The sequence below is a fragment of the Phacochoerus africanus genome, chromosome 7 (assembly GCF_016906955.1).
Source record: "Phacochoerus africanus isolate WHEZ1 chromosome 7, ROS_Pafr_v1, whole genome shotgun sequence".
NCBI lineage: Eukaryota > Metazoa > Chordata > Mammalia > Artiodactyla > Suidae > Phacochoerus > Phacochoerus africanus.
This window is the reverse complement of record NC_062550.1, coordinates 79,080,092-79,102,309: the sequence shown is the minus strand read 5'-3', so window position 1 is coordinate 79,102,309 and position 22,218 is coordinate 79,080,092. Positions and strand designations below refer to the sequence as shown.

The window sequence follows — 22,218 nt, the reverse complement described above, 5'->3', positions numbered from 1 at the left end:
ACATTTTCCCATTCCAAGTCCCTGATTTAGTGAACTGGAAGAATAATTAAAACTATAGAAAGAGAGTAGAAGGTGGTGGATGGTAGCAGGAAATCAGGAAATTTATGCTTTCACCTATACAAACTTAAACAAATTAAAAGACAATGGCTTACTTGGCTACTAATACCTTGACTTTAAGATAGGTTCGGAGAGGTGCCAATAGGCCACTTGGCCAAAGTAGATATTTTACATAAGGCCTTATATTATTTTAGGAGGGGTATGAGATGCAAGAAGATAAAAAATAGCCTCTAAACAAGTAATGAATGACAGTGCTGTATGAGTGTTATAAATTCAATTTTACAAATATCCAGAGGAGGTCCTATAGAAAAAGAAAGACAGATATAGAACCTTGCCATCGCTTCCTTACTTGAAGTCCAGGGCTTTTTTCACTATGCTAAACTATCCCATGGGAAGTTTTAAAAAAATACATCAATTTTTTAGATGAGACCAAGTATTCAGTTTCATTTTTAAAAGCAATAATATATTTTAAACTGTCATCCATTAAAACAGTAATATCCTCTAGGAACCATCTTGAGCCTCATGCCTGGGTTATGATATATACAAAAAAAAAATAAAATAAAATAAAACAACAACCACCACAACAAAAAAAACCCCACTCCACAACAGATTGTTATTCTCTTTTAAAACACTAAAGAATATCTCTTATAAAGGCCTCTCTTTGCCTCTAGAAATGAGAAAAGCAATCTGCTATCTTGTGAAATCTCACATAAATTCAGAACACAATGAAGTTTACTTTCCCTTCAGCAATGGAGCCTTTGTTCTGGTTGACTTATAATGCCTCTGGAGGGGAAGACCCAAGATTGCCTTCTGAAAGGAATAAGAAAATGTCTAGCAAATGGATGGACATTTAATGAACAAGATAAAGTGCCAAGTAATGGTTAACGTCTCTTTCTGCCCTGTTCAAGGAACACCCCTAAAACCCCAAAGCATTCACACCAGAAGATTACATGAGTTGCACTGGATAGCATGATGCTATTGTACAAACAATCTGTTGCTAAGCAGGGCAGAAATACTGTTTACATGAAAATGGAATGATCTCTGGTGAATACTGAAAGAAAGTGATAATTTCCATAACCAGAAAAAGCATCTTTATATGATTTTATTTCCACTGCTCTATAACCCTGAGTTGCTTTGGCATTTGCTTACCTCTGCTTTGTTGGCTTTATATCATCCTCATCTCTGCAGTGTTCCATTCTCTAAACGACAGGTGTCTTTTTGTTTTTGTTTTTGGTTTTTGGTTTTTTTTTTTTTTTGGTTATATTTTTCCTCTGAAGCCTTGGCCAAAACAAAACAAAACAAAACAAAAAAAAACAACAAAAAACCCACAAACACAACCATTCTGTATGGTTTCCAGGAGCCACCCTGTAATAGTCATACAATGAATTTTTGGTGCCCTTCTCATAAAAACCCAATGGGCCTGTCCTCCCAGTAAAATTGCAGAAAATATGATCAGAGAAGGATCCATTAATAGCAACTGTACACTATGCATTTCTCCAGCTTTATGGAGCCTTTCACTGGCTAGTGTTTGTTGTACTGAGAACAAAGCCTGGAGTGGCTTCCTGAGAGGAGGAAAATATAAAGACACTTACCTGCATTACAATAAGGAGGTCAAAGACCAAGATGAAAGAAGCCAGGAAGGCTCTGGAAACTTCATCACTGGGCAAAAATCCCCGATTCAGCTTGTCCCAGCTGATCCAGTCAGTTGTAATGACAAGTACAACCACAGAAGTCAGAGTGAAAAGAACCGTCCTGCAAGGAACAAGACAGCCAGTAAAGAACAATAGGCATAATAATATAGAGTGGAGAATGCATGTGATCTGCTGTATTAAATGTCTACCCCTTGCCAGTGTACCTATCCTAAAGCATACTCACCCAAAAGGAAGATGAAAAAAGAAGCAAATTAAGAGCTTTCTTTATACACACTACTATACATAAAATAGATAACTAACAGGGGACCTACTGTACAACACAGGGAAATCTAGCCAAAATTCTGTAATAACCTGTATGGGGAAAAAAAGGAATGGCTATATGTGTGACTAATTCACTTTGCTATACACCTTAAACTAATACAACATTGCAAGTCAATTATACTCCAATAAAAATTTTTTAAAAATCAATTAGAAGAAGGGATGACAGCATCTTTTCCAAGATTTTCCCCAGAGAACAATAAGGTAATGATTATACAACAAATAATTAACAACAGAATATTACAGATAACCTTGGTCAGTGCAATATATGTCCCAAAGAGGGCACTGGTTGCAACTCTCATTACATGTACACATGTATGTTGTTTTACTGAAGGGGGTGAAAAAAATATATACATAAGCTTAAGGCTGATTACGGGTTAACGGGGTCTTTGTGTTCCATTATCATCCTACAAAAGAGGGACATAGTTAGACTTGGTCCTTTCATCATCCCCTTAGCCTGACGCGCTCCGTAGAGGAACCACCACTTCATGCCAATTGCATGGCCCTTCTCTTCAGAGGGCTCCCATCAGAGGTGGCTTGTGACCTAGGGACTTTCCCAGGTCACACCACGTCTGATCCCCACCCCTCACTACAAGATAACAAGGGGCCTGAGATTTCTCTCATATATTTTTCATCCTCTGTAAAAATCTTGCATAATTATGTGCAGATGGAGTTCAAAGAATATTTGCAAAAATTGTAGCAGTTATCAATTAAGCTTTGTATAAAAATTTAAAAAATACTTAAATTAGTCTTTAATACTGACATTCAAAGTAAATCTAAAATATGGACAATGAAAGCACTATCTTTCAGAAAACTGTCCGTAATATAGTTAAGCCTCTGTTTTCACAGCTATCTTTATATCTGTATATTGTTTTGAAATATAAAAGTGAAAATAAAAATGAATAAATATTTTGAAAATAATTTTAATGTAAAAGAATAAAGGAAATAGAGAAAAAAAGGAAAAATGGAAGAAAAAATATGGAGGTGAATGATACCATAAGAGAACATACATTCTTTTTTTTTTTTTTTTTTTACACTTTTTCTTTTAGGGACACACCCGCAGCATATGGAAGTTCCCAGGCTAGGGGTCGAATTGGAGCTATAGCTGCCAGCCTAAACCACAGCCACAGTAACACTGGATCTGAGCCATGTCTGTGACCTACACCACAGCTCATGGCAACGCCAGATCCTTAACCCACTGAGTAAGGCCAGGGATCAAACCTGCATCCTCATGGATGCTAGTGGGGTTCGTTAACTGCTGAGCCATGAAGGAAATTCTGAACACACATTCATTTTGGCAATTAACTACTTGCTTTTGCCTTTCAATGTCATAATAATTGACACTTAAGAATAATATGAATCATTATAGAATTCTCTTAATAGTTGAAAAAAATACAAGAATATGAATCATTATATAATTCTCTTATAGCTGAATAAAATACAAGAACAATATGAATCATTATAGAATTCTCTTAATAGTTGAATAAAATACAAATTTCTTCACTAAAATTTTGGATTTCCTTTTCACGACTTTTTATTTGGAACAAGTTATACTTTGATAAAATGAATTTAATGAACTTCCTTTAGATTAGCAGCCCCCAATAAATAGAACACACATTTTTTAAATTTAGAAAATAAAAATTTATAAAAAAATTACTTATTTTATTAAAATTGCAGACTCTCAAAAGGATTGACTCATGATCTCCAAAATATAAATTAAAGATTGTCTTTGCTACTGTTTAGAATATCTTTGAGCATTTCCAGAAATTTGATCAGATTAAATGAGCATGGGAGAAATTCTAAATAATTATTAAAATACAATAGAAGAAAAACCACAAATATTACACAATCAAACAAAAGAATAATGGAATTTTAAGCAAATTTTACTCCAGGTTGTCAATTTGTTTGTTTTTGTCTTTTTGAGCTTGGGAAACTTTAAGCAAATTTGAAGGAAATTATCACAATTTCTTCTCTCAAGAAGAATACTATCACAACTTCCATGAAGTGTGTGTGTATATATATTATTCTTTGAAGATCCTTTGATAATAAGGGTATATTTCCTCATCACTCATAAATTTTCCTTTGTGTGTTTCACAAGGATGTTATGAATATGTATAGTTCTTCAGGATGTACTGTATGAGTGTGCAGGGTGGTAAATGGTTGGGATCCTAATTCTCAAGCTCCCCCTTCTTTGCCTCCCCAAAGTCCTTCACCAGGTCTCCCATGTCCCTCTTATCCAGCACTACAGGGTGAATTCCTGGTGAAATAGGGATACTCCAGCACCTCATTCCAGTTTTATCTCCAGCATCCATTCTACTGGTCTAAGTCTGTGGTTGAAAGGTTAGGATTTTTAATATCATTCCTGCACTTTCCCCAATAGCTATCTAGAACCCTGTTTATGTGAGGACAGTTGGTTTACATAGAAATTCATATTCTGGAGTTCCCATCGTGGGGCAGTGGTTAACAAATCTGACTAGGAATCATGAGGTTGCGGGTTCGGTCCCTGGCCTTGCTCAGTGGGTTAAAGGAGCCGGCGTTGCCGTGAGCTGTGGTGTAGGTTGCAGACGCGGCTTGGATCCCGCGTTGCTGTGGCTCTGGCATAGGCCGGCAGCTACAGCTCCGATTGGACCCCTAGCCTGGGAACCTCCATGTGCTGCAGGAGCGGCCCTAGAAAAGGCAAAAAGACAAAATAAATAAATTAAAAAAAAATAAATTCATATTCTAACGTTACTTCATTGGTCTAAACATGTAAACTGATATTGTAAAACTGAATACTAATTCAGAGTCATGTTTTTAGGTGTCAAAATCTGGGATTTGGGGATAAATATTTGCTTGAGCAATCACAAACCTCATCTATTACAAGATTTATAAAGGAGTTTTTCTTACTCAGGCTAATAACCTCACTGTGAATAAAGTCATTAAAATTAATCATGAAAACTCTTTGGTAATTAGAACTTATCATAACCTGTTGTAAGAGCTTCCTAAGACCAAATCTGTGCCAACTCACATCTTAGGTGTTTGCTTTATATGATATATTTCATTTATCCAAAATATAATAATACTCTTCCTGAGAGCTTTTCATAGAAATTTTTCTGATTTTATTAAGTACTTCGGCTTTGACAAAGAGTATTGCTTCTGATCTCAAGAAAAAGTTACCGGTAATATTTTATGACTCCAAAGGGATATTAAAGGAGGTATTCTGCCTGATATTTTCTTTCTTTTTTTTTCTTTTTTTTTGTCTTTTTGCCTTTTCTAGGGCCACTCCCGCAGCACATGGAGGTTCCCAGGCTAGGGGTCGAATCAGAGCTGTAGCCGCCAGCCTACACCAGAGCCACAGGAACGCAGGATCCAAGCCACATCTGCAACCTTCACCACAGGTCAGGGCAACGCCGGGTCCTTAACCCACTGAGCAAGGCCCGGGACCGAACCTACAACCTCATGGTTCCTAGTCGGATTCGTTAACCACTGTGCCACGACGGCAACTCCCCCCTGCCTGATATTTAATATTTAGTATACAAAAAGAATAAAAATGGCAACCATTAAATATGAATGTGTACAGAGCACAGAAAAATCCCAAAATTAAGTCCAAAACAATGGAAAAAATAAAAGGAAAGCTGGGACCAAAATACATTAATTGGTCATTCCACTTCCAAAATTATACTCAGTGCCTTATATAGACATAGATATAGAAGCAAGTGGTTTATTTTTCTGAGCTTGTGATTTGTTTTTCTGTTGTAAAATTGATAAACTTTACGATGCTATGATAATTCAGTTAAAACACCAGTTTAAAAGAGCCATGACTCAAGTTATACAAAAAGAGTCTCTTTTATGTGAAACCTCTATGAAGGAAACAGTAATAACGGATTATTATTACAGGCTTATGCCACTGGTAATGTGTCAGGGATGGGTATAAGAGCTTTACACAAATTAACTAGTATAACATCTCTATTATCATTCCTTCCAATTTACAAGAACAGAAACTGAGTCACAGAAAGTTCAAATAATCGTATCTGAGTTACGGACTTTATACACTGTATGAAATATGTGTTGTAAGTTTTTCAAACCCAAGCTGACTCCTGACACTCTGTGTCTCAACCATCATACACATTGAAGCATTTAATTTCACCCTCTTGCTACTAGGTCTGTAGCTAAGATTTCACTTATTTTCCATTGTTATCTTAAGTATAATACTGGAAAATTATTATCCAAAAGTACACTGAAAACTAAAACTGACAGGGAATGATTAAAAGGGATATTTTCTTGGCAGTGAAAATGGAACCTCATGGGTGCTAGCCATCAATACAACATCCTCAGGTTTTTATTTAACTGATATGGTTGAAAGGATGTTTACTCTGGACCATGATTCTTGGGAGTTCCAGCTTCTCTTTTTAAATAGCATCCAATTAAACAATTATCTGGATTATTTCCTTTCAAGCTGCAGCCAGCACCAGCAGGGCATCCTCGCTCATCAATTCCACTGTCTCTGGTTTCTGGCCATCAGTCAAATGGAAAGAACTCATACATAATTATCAGCTTGAGTGGTTAGTCTCACTTCTCTGTTTTCAAATTTCCAGTTTGTTTGCTGTTCCTCAATTGTTGCTAATTCCTCTTAGATTAATAGGAATTAGAATGTGAGACCAAGAAGGGTGAACAGAGCTTTTCTAATTCAATGCTTGCCAATCTCTGGGCTGGGCTCCTGGGAACCACCGAGTTGCTAAGAAAATGTGAATTATACCTTCACTCTAAGTTGTTGGTAAAGTTAAAAAATAAAATGCTTCCAGGGAGTTCCCTTCGTGGCTCAGCAGTTAACAATCCCAACTAGGATCCATGAGGATGCGGGTTTGATCCCTGGCCTCGCTCACTGGGTTAAGGATCTGGCGTTGCCTTGAGCTGTGGTATGGATTGCAGATGTGGGTTGGATTCCCCGTGGCTGTGGCTGTGGCATAGGCCAGCAGCTGTAGCTCTGATTCAACCCCTAGCAGCCTGGGTACTTCCATATGCCATGGGTGCAGACCTAAAAAAAAAAAAAAAAAAAAGAAAGCAAAACTAAACTAAAATAAAATGCTTCCAGAGAGGTTGGGGACTCAACTCGTGTCACACAGACTGCCAGTGACAGAACTGCCACAAGAACTGACTCTGAGCAAGGACTAGCCCTAGTAAACCACTTAAGCTAAAAATCGGCAGATGTGCTAAAAATTTAATATCATCTGGATCTCACCTAGAAACATACTCACTTTATAGCCTACTTGAATATCTATTATATATGGTGATTAGTAAACAGAGTAGTGCATTTGGATGAATCAAGATAATTCCCCCAATTGTGGTTTAATTCACAGTCTTAACCATTCTTCCACCCTAATTTTCATATTTTTAAAAATACTGAACTTCTAGTTTAAGTAACCAAATTAATTAATACTGCTTTTATTCTCCCATTTATAATGACTTGAGGATAGACATTTTGCATAGGCAAACAGTTTGAAAGCAGGAATTAAGTCAAGAGAGAGAACTGACATCAAGCTTAGATTATCCATAGAAGGCTAACTCAGTGTTAAATATCACACAATTTCATTGTGATAGAACCAGGTAACAGGAATATATAAAATCTTCTAACAGACTATAAATTGAGCCAAACAAAACTGCCAACATTTGATCACGTTTTGTCCTACTAAAAATAGCAATTCCAGGAGTTCCCATCATGGCTCAGCAGAAACAAATCTGACTAGTATCCTTGAGGATGCAGGTTTGATCCTTGGCCTTGCTCAGTAGGTTGAGGATCCAGCATTGCCATGAGCTGTGGTGTCACAGACGTGGCTTGGATCTGGTGTTGCTGTGGCTGTGGTGTAGGCCAACGGCTACAGCTCTGATTCAGCCTGTAGCCTGGGAACATCTGTAAGCCTTGGGTGCGGCCGTAAAGAAAAAAAAAGCAATTTCACGTGATTCAACATAATATGCTTCTATGTGTTTTCATGTATTAGTCATTCTTCATGTTCTAAGATGTTTATAATCTTTGATTCCAGTCATGAATAACCTATTCCTTTCTGATCATGCTGTACAATTACTGTAATGGCTAAAGGAAATAAACATAACTTTTATTTCTTTCTACAATACTTGCATTAAATGTTAGAACTCAATCAGAACAAGTCAGATCGTGTTTCATAATTCCTCACAGCAAAATAAAAACTTGCATATTTTATAAAAATGAAAGGTTTAAGGTTATCACTACAAAAAAAGAATGAATGCCTGGATCAGGATAGCAAATTTAATTTTACAGTTAAGTTAGATATAGTCTCATATTTCAAAGTATTAAATATTTGAAATGAAATGTGACATAGCCACAGACTCTTATATGATTTAATATCATAATTTTTCACTAAGTTGTTTAGAGGGGAAAAAACAGTAAGCAGGCATAAATAGAAGAATGCTTTCCTTCGATTTTCATCACAAAAGTGAAAGCCAGTTCAGGCAGGTAGTTTCACTCTGAACTCTAATCACCAGCACAACAGAAGTCACAGATGGCCATGAGAGAATGCTGACACTTTCCATTTTGCTTGTTTTAATTGTCAATGTGGCCACTGGAACCCTGAGTAAAACAATCAGCACTTGGGTTCTCAGGCCAGTTCATCCTGAAATTCAGGAGTTTACTCAGCACCATAGCCTAGCTGATGAGGTCAAGGTTGCTTCTTAGAAGTCTGTCCTTCCAGTCTCCTCCCCTGGGGATCTGGAAGCACCAAGGGCACACAGAGGTAATGCTTGCTAAGGGACCTAGGGAACAAGAACAGCTTCTCCATGTGGCCTTCCTTAAGTAAATGCCACTGCCAGTTCTTGGCCAACCTGAACACACAGGTTAAGATGGGATTCCTGCTGGGCATAGGTCACAGCTGCAGCTGGGATCTGATCCCTGGCCAGGAAACTCCCTATGTTGCGGGGCAGCCAAAAAAAAAAAAAGGTATTTCTGAGAAAGAAAGAAGATGCATTTATTAGCCTATCTTGTTTGTGACTCCATTGGGATCTGGAGTCTGTAAAAGAAATTATTACATTCTAATGTTGTCCATTAAACTATACACTTATGTGTTATTTATCTTATATCTCTCTATAACTCCATGAAGAGAAGTGCCCCGAACATAGCAGGAGTTCAAAAAGCACTGAACAAGCAGAAATGAAGAAACAACTTGGTAACTCTTGTTCCTGAAAAGGCATGAAAGAGGTGGCTGAAAAAGACATTTCTGGATAGGGGCCTTTGGCCACGCAGATGGTAATTTATGTGGACAGTGTCCTGGCATCCTAATTTATGTAAACAATGCCCCTTGGGGTTTTGCAGGGTCTAACGATTGCAACTTTACGTGGAGCCCTGAGCATTGGCAATCTTGATATAAGAGGTGGCACATGAATGACCACATTTCTTTTAGTGGCTTGAATTCCTCTACCTATGTCTGACTGAAGTTTGTTTACTTCAGAGATACTTAAAAGCAGCTTATTGATACACAGCATGGTTAGTCTTGGTCAGGAGAAATCATTTTCGTTTCATTGTGTTTCACAGTTTCAGGTGTAGAGTAAAATATACAAAAACATATATTTTATTGATTTATTTATTTCTCTCTTTAGGGCTGCACCTGTGGCATATGGAGGTTTCCAGGCTAGGGGTTGTATTGGAGCTGTAGCTGCCAGCCAAAGCCACAGCCACGGCAATGTGGGATCCAAGCCACATCTGCCACCTACACCACAGTTCTCAGCAACACCAGATCCTTAACCCACTGAGCAAGGTCATGGATCAAACCTGCGTCCTCCTGGATACTAGTAAGGTTCATTACCGCTGAGCCACAATGGGAACTCCTGAAAACATATGTTTTGGAAGAAAATACTTGGTAGACAGCAAAGTCCTTACAATTTAAGCTGTGTCATTCATTACTGAATATTAATGACCAGCACATTATAGATATTTAAGAAACAGTATGAATAAATTAATCTATTTAACCAGGTTCAGGAAGTACTAACCCCTTACCCTTCACCAAACTCGGATACTTCTACAATCGATGGTACTTCCTCCAGTGTCTACAGAGCAAAGAAAGAGGCGTGTGCAATGCAAAATTAGGTCGCATGAGCCTAATGGGCTGTTAATCCTCTGTGTCTCTTAGCAAACTCACCAGCCCAATTTTTCTTCCTAGTGAATTACTTTGTACACGCAAATAATTCACTAATCTCATAGAGGGAAACATATGAGATGTACTCTACTAAATCTTAGCCCAGGTATAAACTATTGCCACAAGTGCAGTAATGAAAAGATAAGGCTGTACATAAATGCCCATTAACTACGGATAATGTCAGCAAGAACTATATCTATTGTTTATATAAATAAATAAGAGCTATGATACTCCAAACATACTTTTGCTTTTAAAAAATGCAAAATATAAGGAGTCCCCATCGTGGCGCAGTGGTTAACGAATCCGACTAGGAACCATGAGGTTGAGGGTTCGGTCCCTGCCCTTGCTCAGTGGGTTAACGATCCGGCGTTGCCGTGAGCTGTGGTGTAGGTTGCAGATGTGGCTTGGATCCCGCGTTGCTGTGGCTCTGGCGTCGGCCGGTGGCTACAGCTCCGATTCAACCCCTAGCCTGGGAACCTCCATATGCCACGGGAGTGGCTCAAGAAATAGCAACAACAACAACAACAAAAAAGACAAAAGACAAAAAAAAATGCAAAATATGAAATTTAAGTTAAATATACCACGTTGCATTTTTTTCCTATTAAATTTGTTTTTTTAAACAAAACAAAACAAAACAAAAACTCCATAGGATCTCGTGGGGTGAACAGAACAAAAGTATGCTTTGTTTCATTTAAAAAATAGGAATGAGGGAGTTTCTGTTGTGATGCAGTGGAAATGAATCCGACTAATATCCATAAGGATGCGGGTTCGATCCCTGAAGTCGCTCGGTGAGTCAGGGATCCAGTGTTGCTGTGGCTGAGGTGTAGGCTGGAAGCTACAGCTCCTACTCGACCCCTAGCCTGGGAACTTCCACATTCCATGGGTGCAGCCCTAAAAAGCAAAAAAAAAAAAAAAAAAATTTAAAATAGGAATGAATTTACACACTGGGTTAAAAATAAAAGACAGATGAATGGATAAAGAAGATGTGGTATATATACATTTATGTGTATATATATATATATATATATATATATATATATATATATATACACACACACACAAACACAATGGAATATTACTCAGCCATAAATAAGGATGAAGTAATGCATTTGCAGCAACATGTATGGACATGGAGATTATCATGTTAAGTGAAATAAGTGGAGACAGAGAAAGACAAATATCATATGATATCACTTATATGTGGAATCTAAAAAAGATACTAATGAACTTATTTATTTATGTTTATTATTTATATATTTATGTGAGTCTATTTATTTGTAGATAGACTCACAGACATAAAAAACAAACCTATGGTTACCAAAGGGAATAGTGGGGAATGGGGGAGAGATAAATTGGGAGTTTGAGATTAACATATACACAGTCCTATACATAAAGCAGGCAAACAACAAGGACCTACTGTATAGCACAGGGAACTCTATTCAATATCTTTTAATAGCCTTTAATGGGAAAGAATCTGAAGAAAAATATATATATAACTGAATCACTTTGTTGAAACTAATACAACATTGTAAATTAACTATACTTTAATGAAAAAATAAAGATTCAGGTAAAATTTTGTGACTTTGTTGAAGCCAAGATGTTTACATAAGTCAAACAAACCAAGGAGTATCAACTCAAATATCTCTTGAAGATATATCATCTGGAGACTGTCAATAAAGAAGAATGCTTTCAGAGCCACCCACAAGAAAGAATCCTTTCAGAGACATTGGGCTCATGACATAATGGCTGGGAAAGTAGATGTTATGGACATAAAATACTTTTCTTTTATGAAAGACTGCAAAGAAGACCACAGGAACTGTAAAAATTCCCTTAAGTTATACAAAAATATTTAAAAGAAATCATGTCATGTCATGATGGGAGATCAAAAAATTTGTGTATTAGGATTCATAAGGGATATACTTCATTCTTGAATTCTAATGGCAAAATTTTAAAAAACATCTAAAGATTTATTATCGCAGATATATTTTATTTTCTCTTGGGAAACTGTGAGGAATCTTTGATATATTTATAAATAATTCAGAACAAACTAGAAATAAAAAAAACACCACCTCACTCAAAATAGGGGAAAAAGTATGTCAGCAATAGTGATCAGAGGACCAATTTATAAGTTTGATGTAATTAATACTAGATTGACATTTCATTTCATCTCATTTTTTCCTTTTCAGAGCCACACCTGCAGTATATAGAAGTTCCCAGGCTAGAGGTCCAGTGGAAGCTGTGGCTGTCAGCCTATGCCACAGCCATAGCAATGCAGGATCTGAGCTATGTCAATGACCTATATCATGGCTCAAGGCAACACCGGCTCCTTAACCCACTGAGTGAGGCCAGGAATTGAACCTGCATCCTCATGGATACTAGTCGGTTTCTTAAATCGCTGAGTCTCAACAGGAACTCCTATTGACATTTTAAAGGGAGATCATCCGCCTTGTCTGGGTCAATCCAGTGGAGAATTTTGTAGCTGTGGAAAAGTGTAATATCATCAAGAATTTAGAAAGTGTTTTGATAGAAAGTGCTATTTCAGGTAATATACAAGACTGAAAAGCAATATTGCTTTTTGAATGCGGAAGTCATGTTGTAATGCATGGGGGGACACAGAGAATTCAACCAACATTTGTGGAGCATCTACACTGACAAAGGCACAGAAGCTAAACTGAAGAGATACAGGAATGACCTCTGTCCTTAAGGAACTGTCACCAGCTAAAGGCTGACAATGTATACAAAACAATCATACCCCAAAGTTAAGCAAAAACCATGGTGCTAATGGAAGTTTCCAGGGATATATCTGATTTGTTTTAAGGCAGGTATGAGGAATAACTGGGAGGTTTAATGAAATTACACCTAAAAAAATGAGTACATTTCAATAGAAGAACAGATATTGCAGGCCAAAGATAAATTTGAAAGAAAATATGGAAATGGTAGGGGGTGACAGTGACACTTGAGGGGAGAGGGGCAGATGTTTCCAAAGTTTCTACCCTGTGTGACTAAAAGGACTGTGAAATCCATAACTGAAGTGAGAAAAATGAAATAAAGCAGGAATGAAATATCCTGTTTTGGGTACATTGCTGAGCTTAAGGGGCTGGTAGAACATCTATACAGGAATGAACAAGAGTCAGCTGGAGATAGGGATGCCAGCCGAGGAAAGATTAGGCCCTGAATTTTGATTCATTCGAATACACGTAATTATTAAAGACATGAAGATGAATGACTTTTCAGTTAAAAATATAAAAATGAAATAAAAGAGTAGAAAAAATCAAGGAAAAAGTCTTCAAAACTTGTATCTTTCTATAATACATCCAGAGAAGGCCAGAAGTTGACAAGGCCAGACACACATGACATGATATATGAACAAACCCCAAATAAAACAATATTAGAGAAGCCAGAAAGAAAGACGATTTCAAAAATGAACTTGTGGGAGTTTCTGCTGTGGCTCAAAAGGATCAGCAGTGCCTCTGGAGCCCTGGGACACAGGTTCTATCCTTGACCCCAGCACAGTGGGTTAAGGATCTGGTGTTTCCACAGCTATAGCATAGGCCACAACTGCCACATCTGATCCCTGGCCCAAGAACTCCTCATGCTGTGGAGAAGCTAAAAAATTTAAAGAAAGAAAAAAAAAAAAGATTGAATTATTTATGGTCAAACCCCCAAAACACTACATAGAAGTTTTAGGGGATAAAGACTGAAGATGGACCAATGTCGAGGACACTTCTTTAACACAAGACTCCTTTGAAAATGCAAAATTGGATGTAAATATAGTTTTAGTTATTTTCTCTGTAAACTAAGTTATGTGCCTAATTTGGGTTCTGCTTCCAGGATCTCTACAAGCAAAGATCAAAGGACAAATGAGGAAATTATTTGGTCAATCCATTGAAAACCACTTGGCTGCAATTAGCCAAGTAATAGACAATTTCATTAGAGTTTACCCATGTATCTCAAGCAAAATCATTCACTGTTTTGCAGGATGGCTTCAGTCCCGGAGGGAAGTGAAAGCACTGATTGAGAATGCGTAGAGAGTAGACACCGGTAGGAATGTATGAATGATATGGTTATGATACAGAGGATATATATAAAATACACTTGAAAGTAAAATTAATACAATGTATACTAAACTTGGATGATGTTTATAGAAATAGGGAAGTTGGGAAGAAAGTTGGTTTGAGAATAGATTATAAGATGGCTATTCAGAGAGCTGCAGAAACCTACCTTTGCCCTGGTAGTCCCCTGGGTCCTGGGAACAGGTGATCCTCTAAGATGACCCCCAATGATCCTCGCCCTTGTACAATCTCCTCCCCTTGAGTTTGGGCAGAACCTATGAATATTGTAGGCTATCATTCCTGTGATGATGTTACTTTCTATGTCAAAAGAGATTCTGGAAGATTTCATGCAGATTACTAAGCAGTTAGCCTTGATTAATCAAATGAGAAGTAATCTGCATGGTCCTAACCTAATCAAAAGAGCAGAGCATTTTCTCTGTGAAAGGGGTTCTCCTTGATTGAGATGGAAGGGGTCACGGGACAAGAATGTGAATGACCCTCCAGGAGCTGAAAGCAGCCTGGCAGACAGCAAGACAATAGGGTTGGCAGTCCTATAACTACAAGGAACTGAAGTCTGCCAACAACAGAAATGAGCTCGGAAAGAACCTTTTGTACTGGATGAGAAAGTAGTTAGCTGACAACATGACTTAAGAAGCCTGAGCAGAGAATTCAGCCACATCTTGCCAGACTTCTGATCTGCAGAACTGCAAGATAATAAATGTTTGTTTTGTTTTTTTTTAAGACACTACGTTGGTGGTCCTTTGTTACATAGCAATAGAAAACTAATACAGCTCTAGAAATTTAGGATTCTTGGGATCTTAAAATTATTGCTTATTGGAAAAATCTCCAAGCCAGATATAAAAAAAGAAATGCTTAGCTCTTGAAACTTGAGATAATTAAGATCAATTAAAATCGTTACCTGTTCGAGCTGGAAAATAAACCCAGGCTTCCGTGGAACATCTATTCACAATGCTCACTAAATTAGAAAACCAAAATTAGCCTTAAAAGAAAATTTGGTCCAGCTACTTGTCTCCGAGTGCATAAGTAATTATACAGGGAAGGCTCTATCTATGTCTTTTAAAATTTAACAAGAAAGAACGATGCTTTCAAAGCGCATCCAAGCATATTAAAATGCCACCTAATAACTAAATGCAATTTCTCTTGGTTAAATTTAACTACTCTTATTCTAGAAGATTATTAGTCAGGAGCTACTCCATGAGAAAAACTCTTCACATATTTAAAAAGAAAACTTTGTCAAAGGAAAGACAAGAACTGGCTTCTGGTCATGGGTTATAGTGTTTTCTCATATGTGCTCAGAAGAATCAGTTACACTCTCAGGCTTAATTTCTTATCTCTGAAATGATGAGAATGATCATGACAATGATGAAGAACAAGTAGATGACGGTGATAACAGCTGTAAGGTATTAGGTGGCTATAATTATATTATTGTATGGATATACTCAGTTCTCAAATGAATCCTGTGAAGGTAGACGGTATTCCTCACCCCATGTGGCATAAGAAATTAAGTAACTTGTCCAAGATCACAAAGCTATTAAATACGGAGCTTAGATTTAAACCCATGTATCTCTGACCCCAAGGGCAAGCTCTCAGCCACTGTTATTCTGACTTACCTATAAATGAGGTTGTGAGGATTGAATAACGTATATGAGATAACTGAACATTTCAAACATTGCTTTTAGGTTTAAAAGGCAATAATCCAATCATTCTTTAGTTGTATTTCTCCAAATTATTCAATAGGTATTCAAGGATAAAGCTGCTACAAGTTATCTCTCTCAAGGAGGTGAGGTTTTCTTTCAAAATATAACTTGTGTGTTTTTTTAATTAGAGATGATACACATACACAAACCCTTAGTTTTCAATGGTGATAATTTTTTCTGCTTTGTTTGGTAGCCTTAAGTGATAAAAGGACCACCCACTCTGGAGCTGGCGGTGCACTTGCACAGGCACATAAATATCTGATTTGGTCTAATGGGGTCTTAGAAAGTATCATCCATTAACTTGGTGAAATTAGGGGATTTTCAAAAATTATCATCATATTACGATTAACTTCAAGAACATTTAAATGATCTGAGGTCGGAGTCTCTGTTAAGTAGTTCACAAAGGGAGGTTTTTTTTTTTTTCTTTTTACATCCAAGGCATATGGAAGTTCCCAGGTGAGCTAGGGGTCAAATTGGAGCTGCAGCTGTCAGCCTACACCACAGCCACAGCAACATGTACCTATGCCACAGCTTGGGGAAACACCAGAACCTTAACCCACTGAGCGAGGCCAGGGATTGAACCCACATCCTCATGGATACTAGTCAGATTCTTAACCCACTGAATCACAACAGGAACTCCGGGACATTTTTTTTTTTTAAGTAAATAAAATTTGGGTGAACTAAACTTATCTAGTTAAAAATTGTGCATTTTATTTAGTCTTCTGGCCTCATTCCTTACAGCTACAGTTGAGGAACTTAGCTCTCTGAAACCATTCATTACTCATCTAAGAACAAAGGGCCCTAGGGCCATTCTGCCTTCCTTTTCAGTTAGGGATTTTAGAAGGTCAAAGACTGGCTCATCCTCCTTTTTCTTCACTTTCACTGCAAGATGTTTATACTCTTTGACACTGGTGATGTCATATGAATTTAACTGTGTGTTTGGTAACAAGATTTTGGGATGGCTTGAGTAAGCACTATTGCAACACATTGGATGGGAGCTTTCAAAAGATATGTCAAAGCCCTACCTTATTATGCTTGTGATATAGTCCAAACCGCTTGTTATAGGATATAGGGGGCTAAAATGTGGGTACCAGCTGGTGAGGACTCTTTCTTCCTCTATCATTCTCTTTCCAAACCCTGGAAAGATCACAATCAAGGGGAAGTGAGATAGATATAGGAGGGGGATGGGGCGGGCTGCCAGACAGTTGAAGCTTAGCTACAGAACATGACAGAGAGAGAAAAAAAAAAAAAACCTGAACCATAAAAAAGAACGAAATAATGCCATTTGCAGCAACATGGATGGAACTAGAGATTATCATGCTAAGTGAAGTAAGTCAGAAAGAGAAAGACAAATATCAAATGCTATCATTTACACATGGAATCTAAAAAAAATGATACACGTGAACTTATTTACAAAACAGAAACAGACTCACAAACATAAAAAACAAACTTACGGTTACCAAAGGGGAAAGGGAGTGGCGGAAGGATAAATTAGGGGTTTGGGATTAGCAGATACAAATTACTATATATAAAATAAACAATAAGGTGATTTTACATAGCACAGGGAACTATATTCAATATCCTGGAATAAACCATAATGGAAAAGAATACAAAAAATAATATATATCTTTATCACTTTGCTGTATACCAGAAACTAACACAATATTGCAAATCAACTGTTATACTTCAGTAAAAAATTTCAAAAAGAGAGGAAAATAGAGAAATAAACAAAAAAAGTAAAGAAAATTAGGTTTTTTAAATTCCATCTTTCTAGTACTTAAATGTAAGGCTTTTGATCCTAAAAAGCTTTTCTGAACCTATCTTTTCAAATAGGCTTAACCTATGCTTTGCTTTTCCAAATAAGCCATGAGCAGACTCCAGTGAATGTCTGTGCCAAATCTCAAATTCTTAAACGTTTATACTTATTAGGGAAGTATATAATCTTTACCTTTTCTACCACTATTCTCTTCTGTAGTGGTGCAGTAATGGACTTTTAGCAAGTATGAAACCCCAACTAGCTGAAAATTAAGAAACCAAATAAAGTTTTTAGGCAGATTCTTGGATATCTGAAGATAAACATCTTTTACAACAAGATGACAAACTGATTTCTTTTGTTAACCAGTCCAAGTCCTGTTGATGTTTTAATAATATAAAAAGAAATAAATCCATAGCGCAAGGAGAACATGAGGGAGAGATTTTGATGAATTTCCCGAAGACGAAGATAATTGGATTTGGACGTATGTGACACCAAGTAAAAGAAGCAGGAGCACGGGCATGTACAAAGGCTTCCTGGAGTCGTCTTCACTGCAGTGGGCATTCCAGAGACATGCAAAGTGAGGAGACGGGTCCTACTGTAAAGCACAGGGAACTATATCCAAACTCTTGGGAGGGAACATGATGGAAGATGGCATGAGAAAAAAGAATGTACACATGTTTATACATACACACACACACACACACACATATATACACATTCCCTAGGTCCCTTTGCTGTATAGTAGAAATTGCCACAAAACTTTAAACCAGCTATACTTTAATAAAAAATTAAAATAAAAATACAAAAAGAAAAGCAGGAAGGGAAGCGCAGTGGGAATAAGGCTAGTATAACTGTCTTTAGCCTCTTTTACTATCCACGATTTTGGGCAGCTGTTTGAGTATGAAAACAGATAATACATCTGATATTGGTTCTGGTTATATGGTTTTCACTAAATGTCACATTTAATTGCATGACCAGTCATATTATTTTATTCTTCAGTGAATCAAATTTAAAAATATAACATATAGGAGTTCCCGTCACGGCTCAGTGGTTAATGAATCTGACTAGGAACCATGAGGTTGCAGGTTCAATCTGTGGCCTCGCTCAGAGGGTTAAGGATCTGGCATTGCCATGAGCTGTGATGTAGGTCGCAGATGCGGCTCGGATCCCACATTGCTGTGGCTCTGGTGTAGGCCCGTGGCTACAGCTCTGATTAGACCCCCTAGCCTGGGAATCTCCACATGCCACGGGTGTGGCCCTAGAAAAGATGAAAGGACAAAAAAAAACCCCAAAAAACAAAAAAAACCCCAAAAACACAGAAATATATAATTTAAAAACCCTTAGTGGGTTTACAAATGTTGGACTGAATCAATAGACAAAACATGGAAGGCAATTAATGTTTCTTCCTATGACAGAAGGAATAATTAACCTCAACAATGTAAAAAATATATAGCTGACAGAAGTTTGGAGGGTGTGGAAGGGCAAAATGTAGAGAGAAATATGGAACCATTATTTAAAGGCAAGAAATAGAAGAACTAAAATTGAGAAAACAAATAAATAATGCAAAGAGTGGGCTGGAGGGGCATTAAAAGGTAGTATTAGGGTAGATTTCCCATTTTTGATAGTTTGTTGTTATTTGCTACTACTTAAAGTTGATACATTAAAAAATAGAGTAATCAAATTATTTAGGATTATGAAAATGTGAAGAACCTAACACAGGAAGAGTTTGAAGTACTCACTCTGGGGAATGATAATAGTTTTGAAGTTTTGTTTTTACTATAATGTATGTATCACTTATAGGATAATAAAAATACCACATAACAAACCTCAAAGTCACTCTATGTTAAATATCAGACAATGGAGGCAGAAGAAACTTGTCTGGGTATCAGATCTCCATAAAGTTATTATTACATAACATAGGAGAAAGTTTCCCAATTCATTTAATAAGACTGACAAAGATAGTAACAGAAAGAAAACTATGGGTCTCCCTTAATATGAAATGGTCCTCTTACTAATTAAAGCTTGAGGAAATTAAATTTAAAACCACAAAGATATACTGCCATACACTTACTAGTTTGACAAAAATGTAAGTCTGAGAATCTGAGAATAACAAGTATTGATGACACTGTGGAGCAGTGTGAGGTGAATTACAGCATTAAAAATGTTATGATCACTTCGGAAAACTATTTAGTATTATGTAATAAAATTGAAAAAGCACATACCATATGAGCCACTTCTGGGTATATACACTAAAGAAATTCTTGCATGTCACACTGGAATTTTTCTACCATTATTGATCAGAACGATAGCTGGAAAAGCAACACTAATGCAATGGATGCATAAATTGCCATGTATTAATGCAAAGAAATACTTACCCTGATGAAAATTAATAACTCTCAGTTGCACCAACAACATAGAGGAAACTCACAGTTGTAATGTTAAGTGAAAAAAGCAAGATGTAAAAGAATATATGCATTCACATAAAATTCAAAAATGAATAATTCATTATATATTATTTAGGGGTGCAAGTTATAGTTGGTAAAACTATCAAGAAAACCAAGTAAATCAGTATTACAAAATATAAATTCTGGTTAACTTAATTTGTTTACCTTACAGAGTAAAGAACTACAATCTAGAGTCCTTATATTTATTTCTTGACCTAAGTAGTGGGTACTTGAGAGCTAAAGTGAAGCAGCAGATAGATATATAGATAGATAGATAGGGAGACAGGAAGTCTCAATATTGTCAAGATGTCAGTTTTTTTTAAATTGGTCTAAAGATTCAACACAATCCTAATCAAGATTCTAGCAAGTTACTTTGAGAATATCAACAAGCTGATTCTAAAGTTTATACAGAAAGACAAAAAATCCAGAATAGCCAACAAGATATTAAGGAGAATCAAATCAGATCATGAACTCAAGTATTACTATTGATTTACAGTAATAAAGATATGATGAAAGTACAGACAAATTGATTAAGGTGACAAAATAGCCCAGAAACAAATCCAAACAAATACAGTCAAATGATTTTTGACAAAGGAGCAAAAGAAATCCAATGGAGAAAATGGTGGATATAAATCCTACTATATCTCCAATTACATTAAACATAAATAGATTAAATGCTCAAATCAAAAGGAAGAGTTTGACAGAATGGATTTTTAAAAATATACAGCATCTACAAGAGAAACATTATAGATTTCAAGACACAAACACTTTGAAAGTAAAAGTATGCGAAAAAGCACAAAATAATGCCATTTGCAGCAACATGGATGCAATTAGATTCTCATATAAAGTGAAGTAAATCAGACAGAAGAAGACAAATACCATATGATATCACTTATATGTGGAATCTAAAATATAGCACAAATGAACCTACCTACAGAACAGAAACAGACTCACACAGACATGGAGAACAAATTTGTGGTTGCCAAGAGGGAGGGGGAGGGAGTCGGATGGACTGGAAGTTTGGGTTTAGTTACACGCAAACTATTACAATGAGGTCTACTGTATAACACAGTGAACTATATCTAATGTCTTGTAATAGAACATGATGGAATATAATATGAGAAAAAGAATCTATATATCTATAGATATGGCTGGGTCACTGTTGTACAGCAGAAATTGATACAACATTGTAAATCAACTATACTTTAGTAAAAAAAAAGCTTAAAAAATTAAAAAGAATGAAAGAGAAGATATCACTGAAGATGAAGATTCTGAAGACATAAAAAGATCATAAGGAAAAACTATGAAAATTAAATTCAATAACCTAGCCAAATGGACAAATTTATTTGAAAACGTAAACTACTAAAACCAAGAACAAGAAGAAATAGTAAACCTAAACAGACTTATACAAACCAATGTAATTGTACTCATAATCCAAAATCCTCCTGCAGAGAAACTCCTGTCCAGATAACATTCTTGAAGAACTGTGTTAAACTTTTAAGGAACAATTAGCAATCTTACACATTCTAAAACAAGAAAAGGGAGAGAAGAAATTTTGCCATTTGTAACAGTATAAACAGACCTGGAGAGTATTATGCTTAGTGAAATAAGTCAAAGAAAGACAAATACTATATGTTACCATTTATATGTGGAATATGAAAAATAAAACAAGGAAATGAATATTTTTAAAAGTATGTAAAAAGATACATCACAGAAACTAACCAAAAGAGAGCTGGAGTGGCTACACTAATGTCAGACAAATAGAGTTGAGAATAAATTGTTCCCAGAGGTAGATTATTTAATGATAAAAAGTCAATCTATTATGAAATTATAACAATTATAAAACACAGATGAACCTAAAAACAGAGCCCCCAAAATACAGCAAACAAAACTGACAGAATTAAAAGGAGAAGTAGATAATTCAACGATAATATTTGGAAGTGCTTCACTTTCAACAAAGGATTGAGCCACTACACTTAATGTCAGCAAACAAAAAGAACTTGAACAGTACTATAAATTAAATGGACCTAACAGACATGTACAGAATATTATGCCTAAGAAAAGCAGAATATGCATTTTCAAG

At 36.4% G+C, this 22,218-nt stretch overlaps 1 protein-coding gene across 2 annotated transcripts in view; it reads right to left on the bottom strand.

The window, feature by feature from the left end:
- The window catches only part of TMEM117 (transmembrane protein 117), a 483,071-nt gene that overhangs the window by 82,658 nt on the left and 378,195 nt on the right, over positions 1-22,218 (bottom strand). For both annotated transcript variants that reach the window (XM_047788017.1, XM_047788018.1), the window contains one exon: positions 1,650-1,809. In XM_047788017.1, the coding sequence (XP_047643973.1) occupies positions 1,650-1,809 (160 nt within the window). The remainder of the gene's footprint in view (positions 1-1,649; positions 1,810-22,218) is intronic.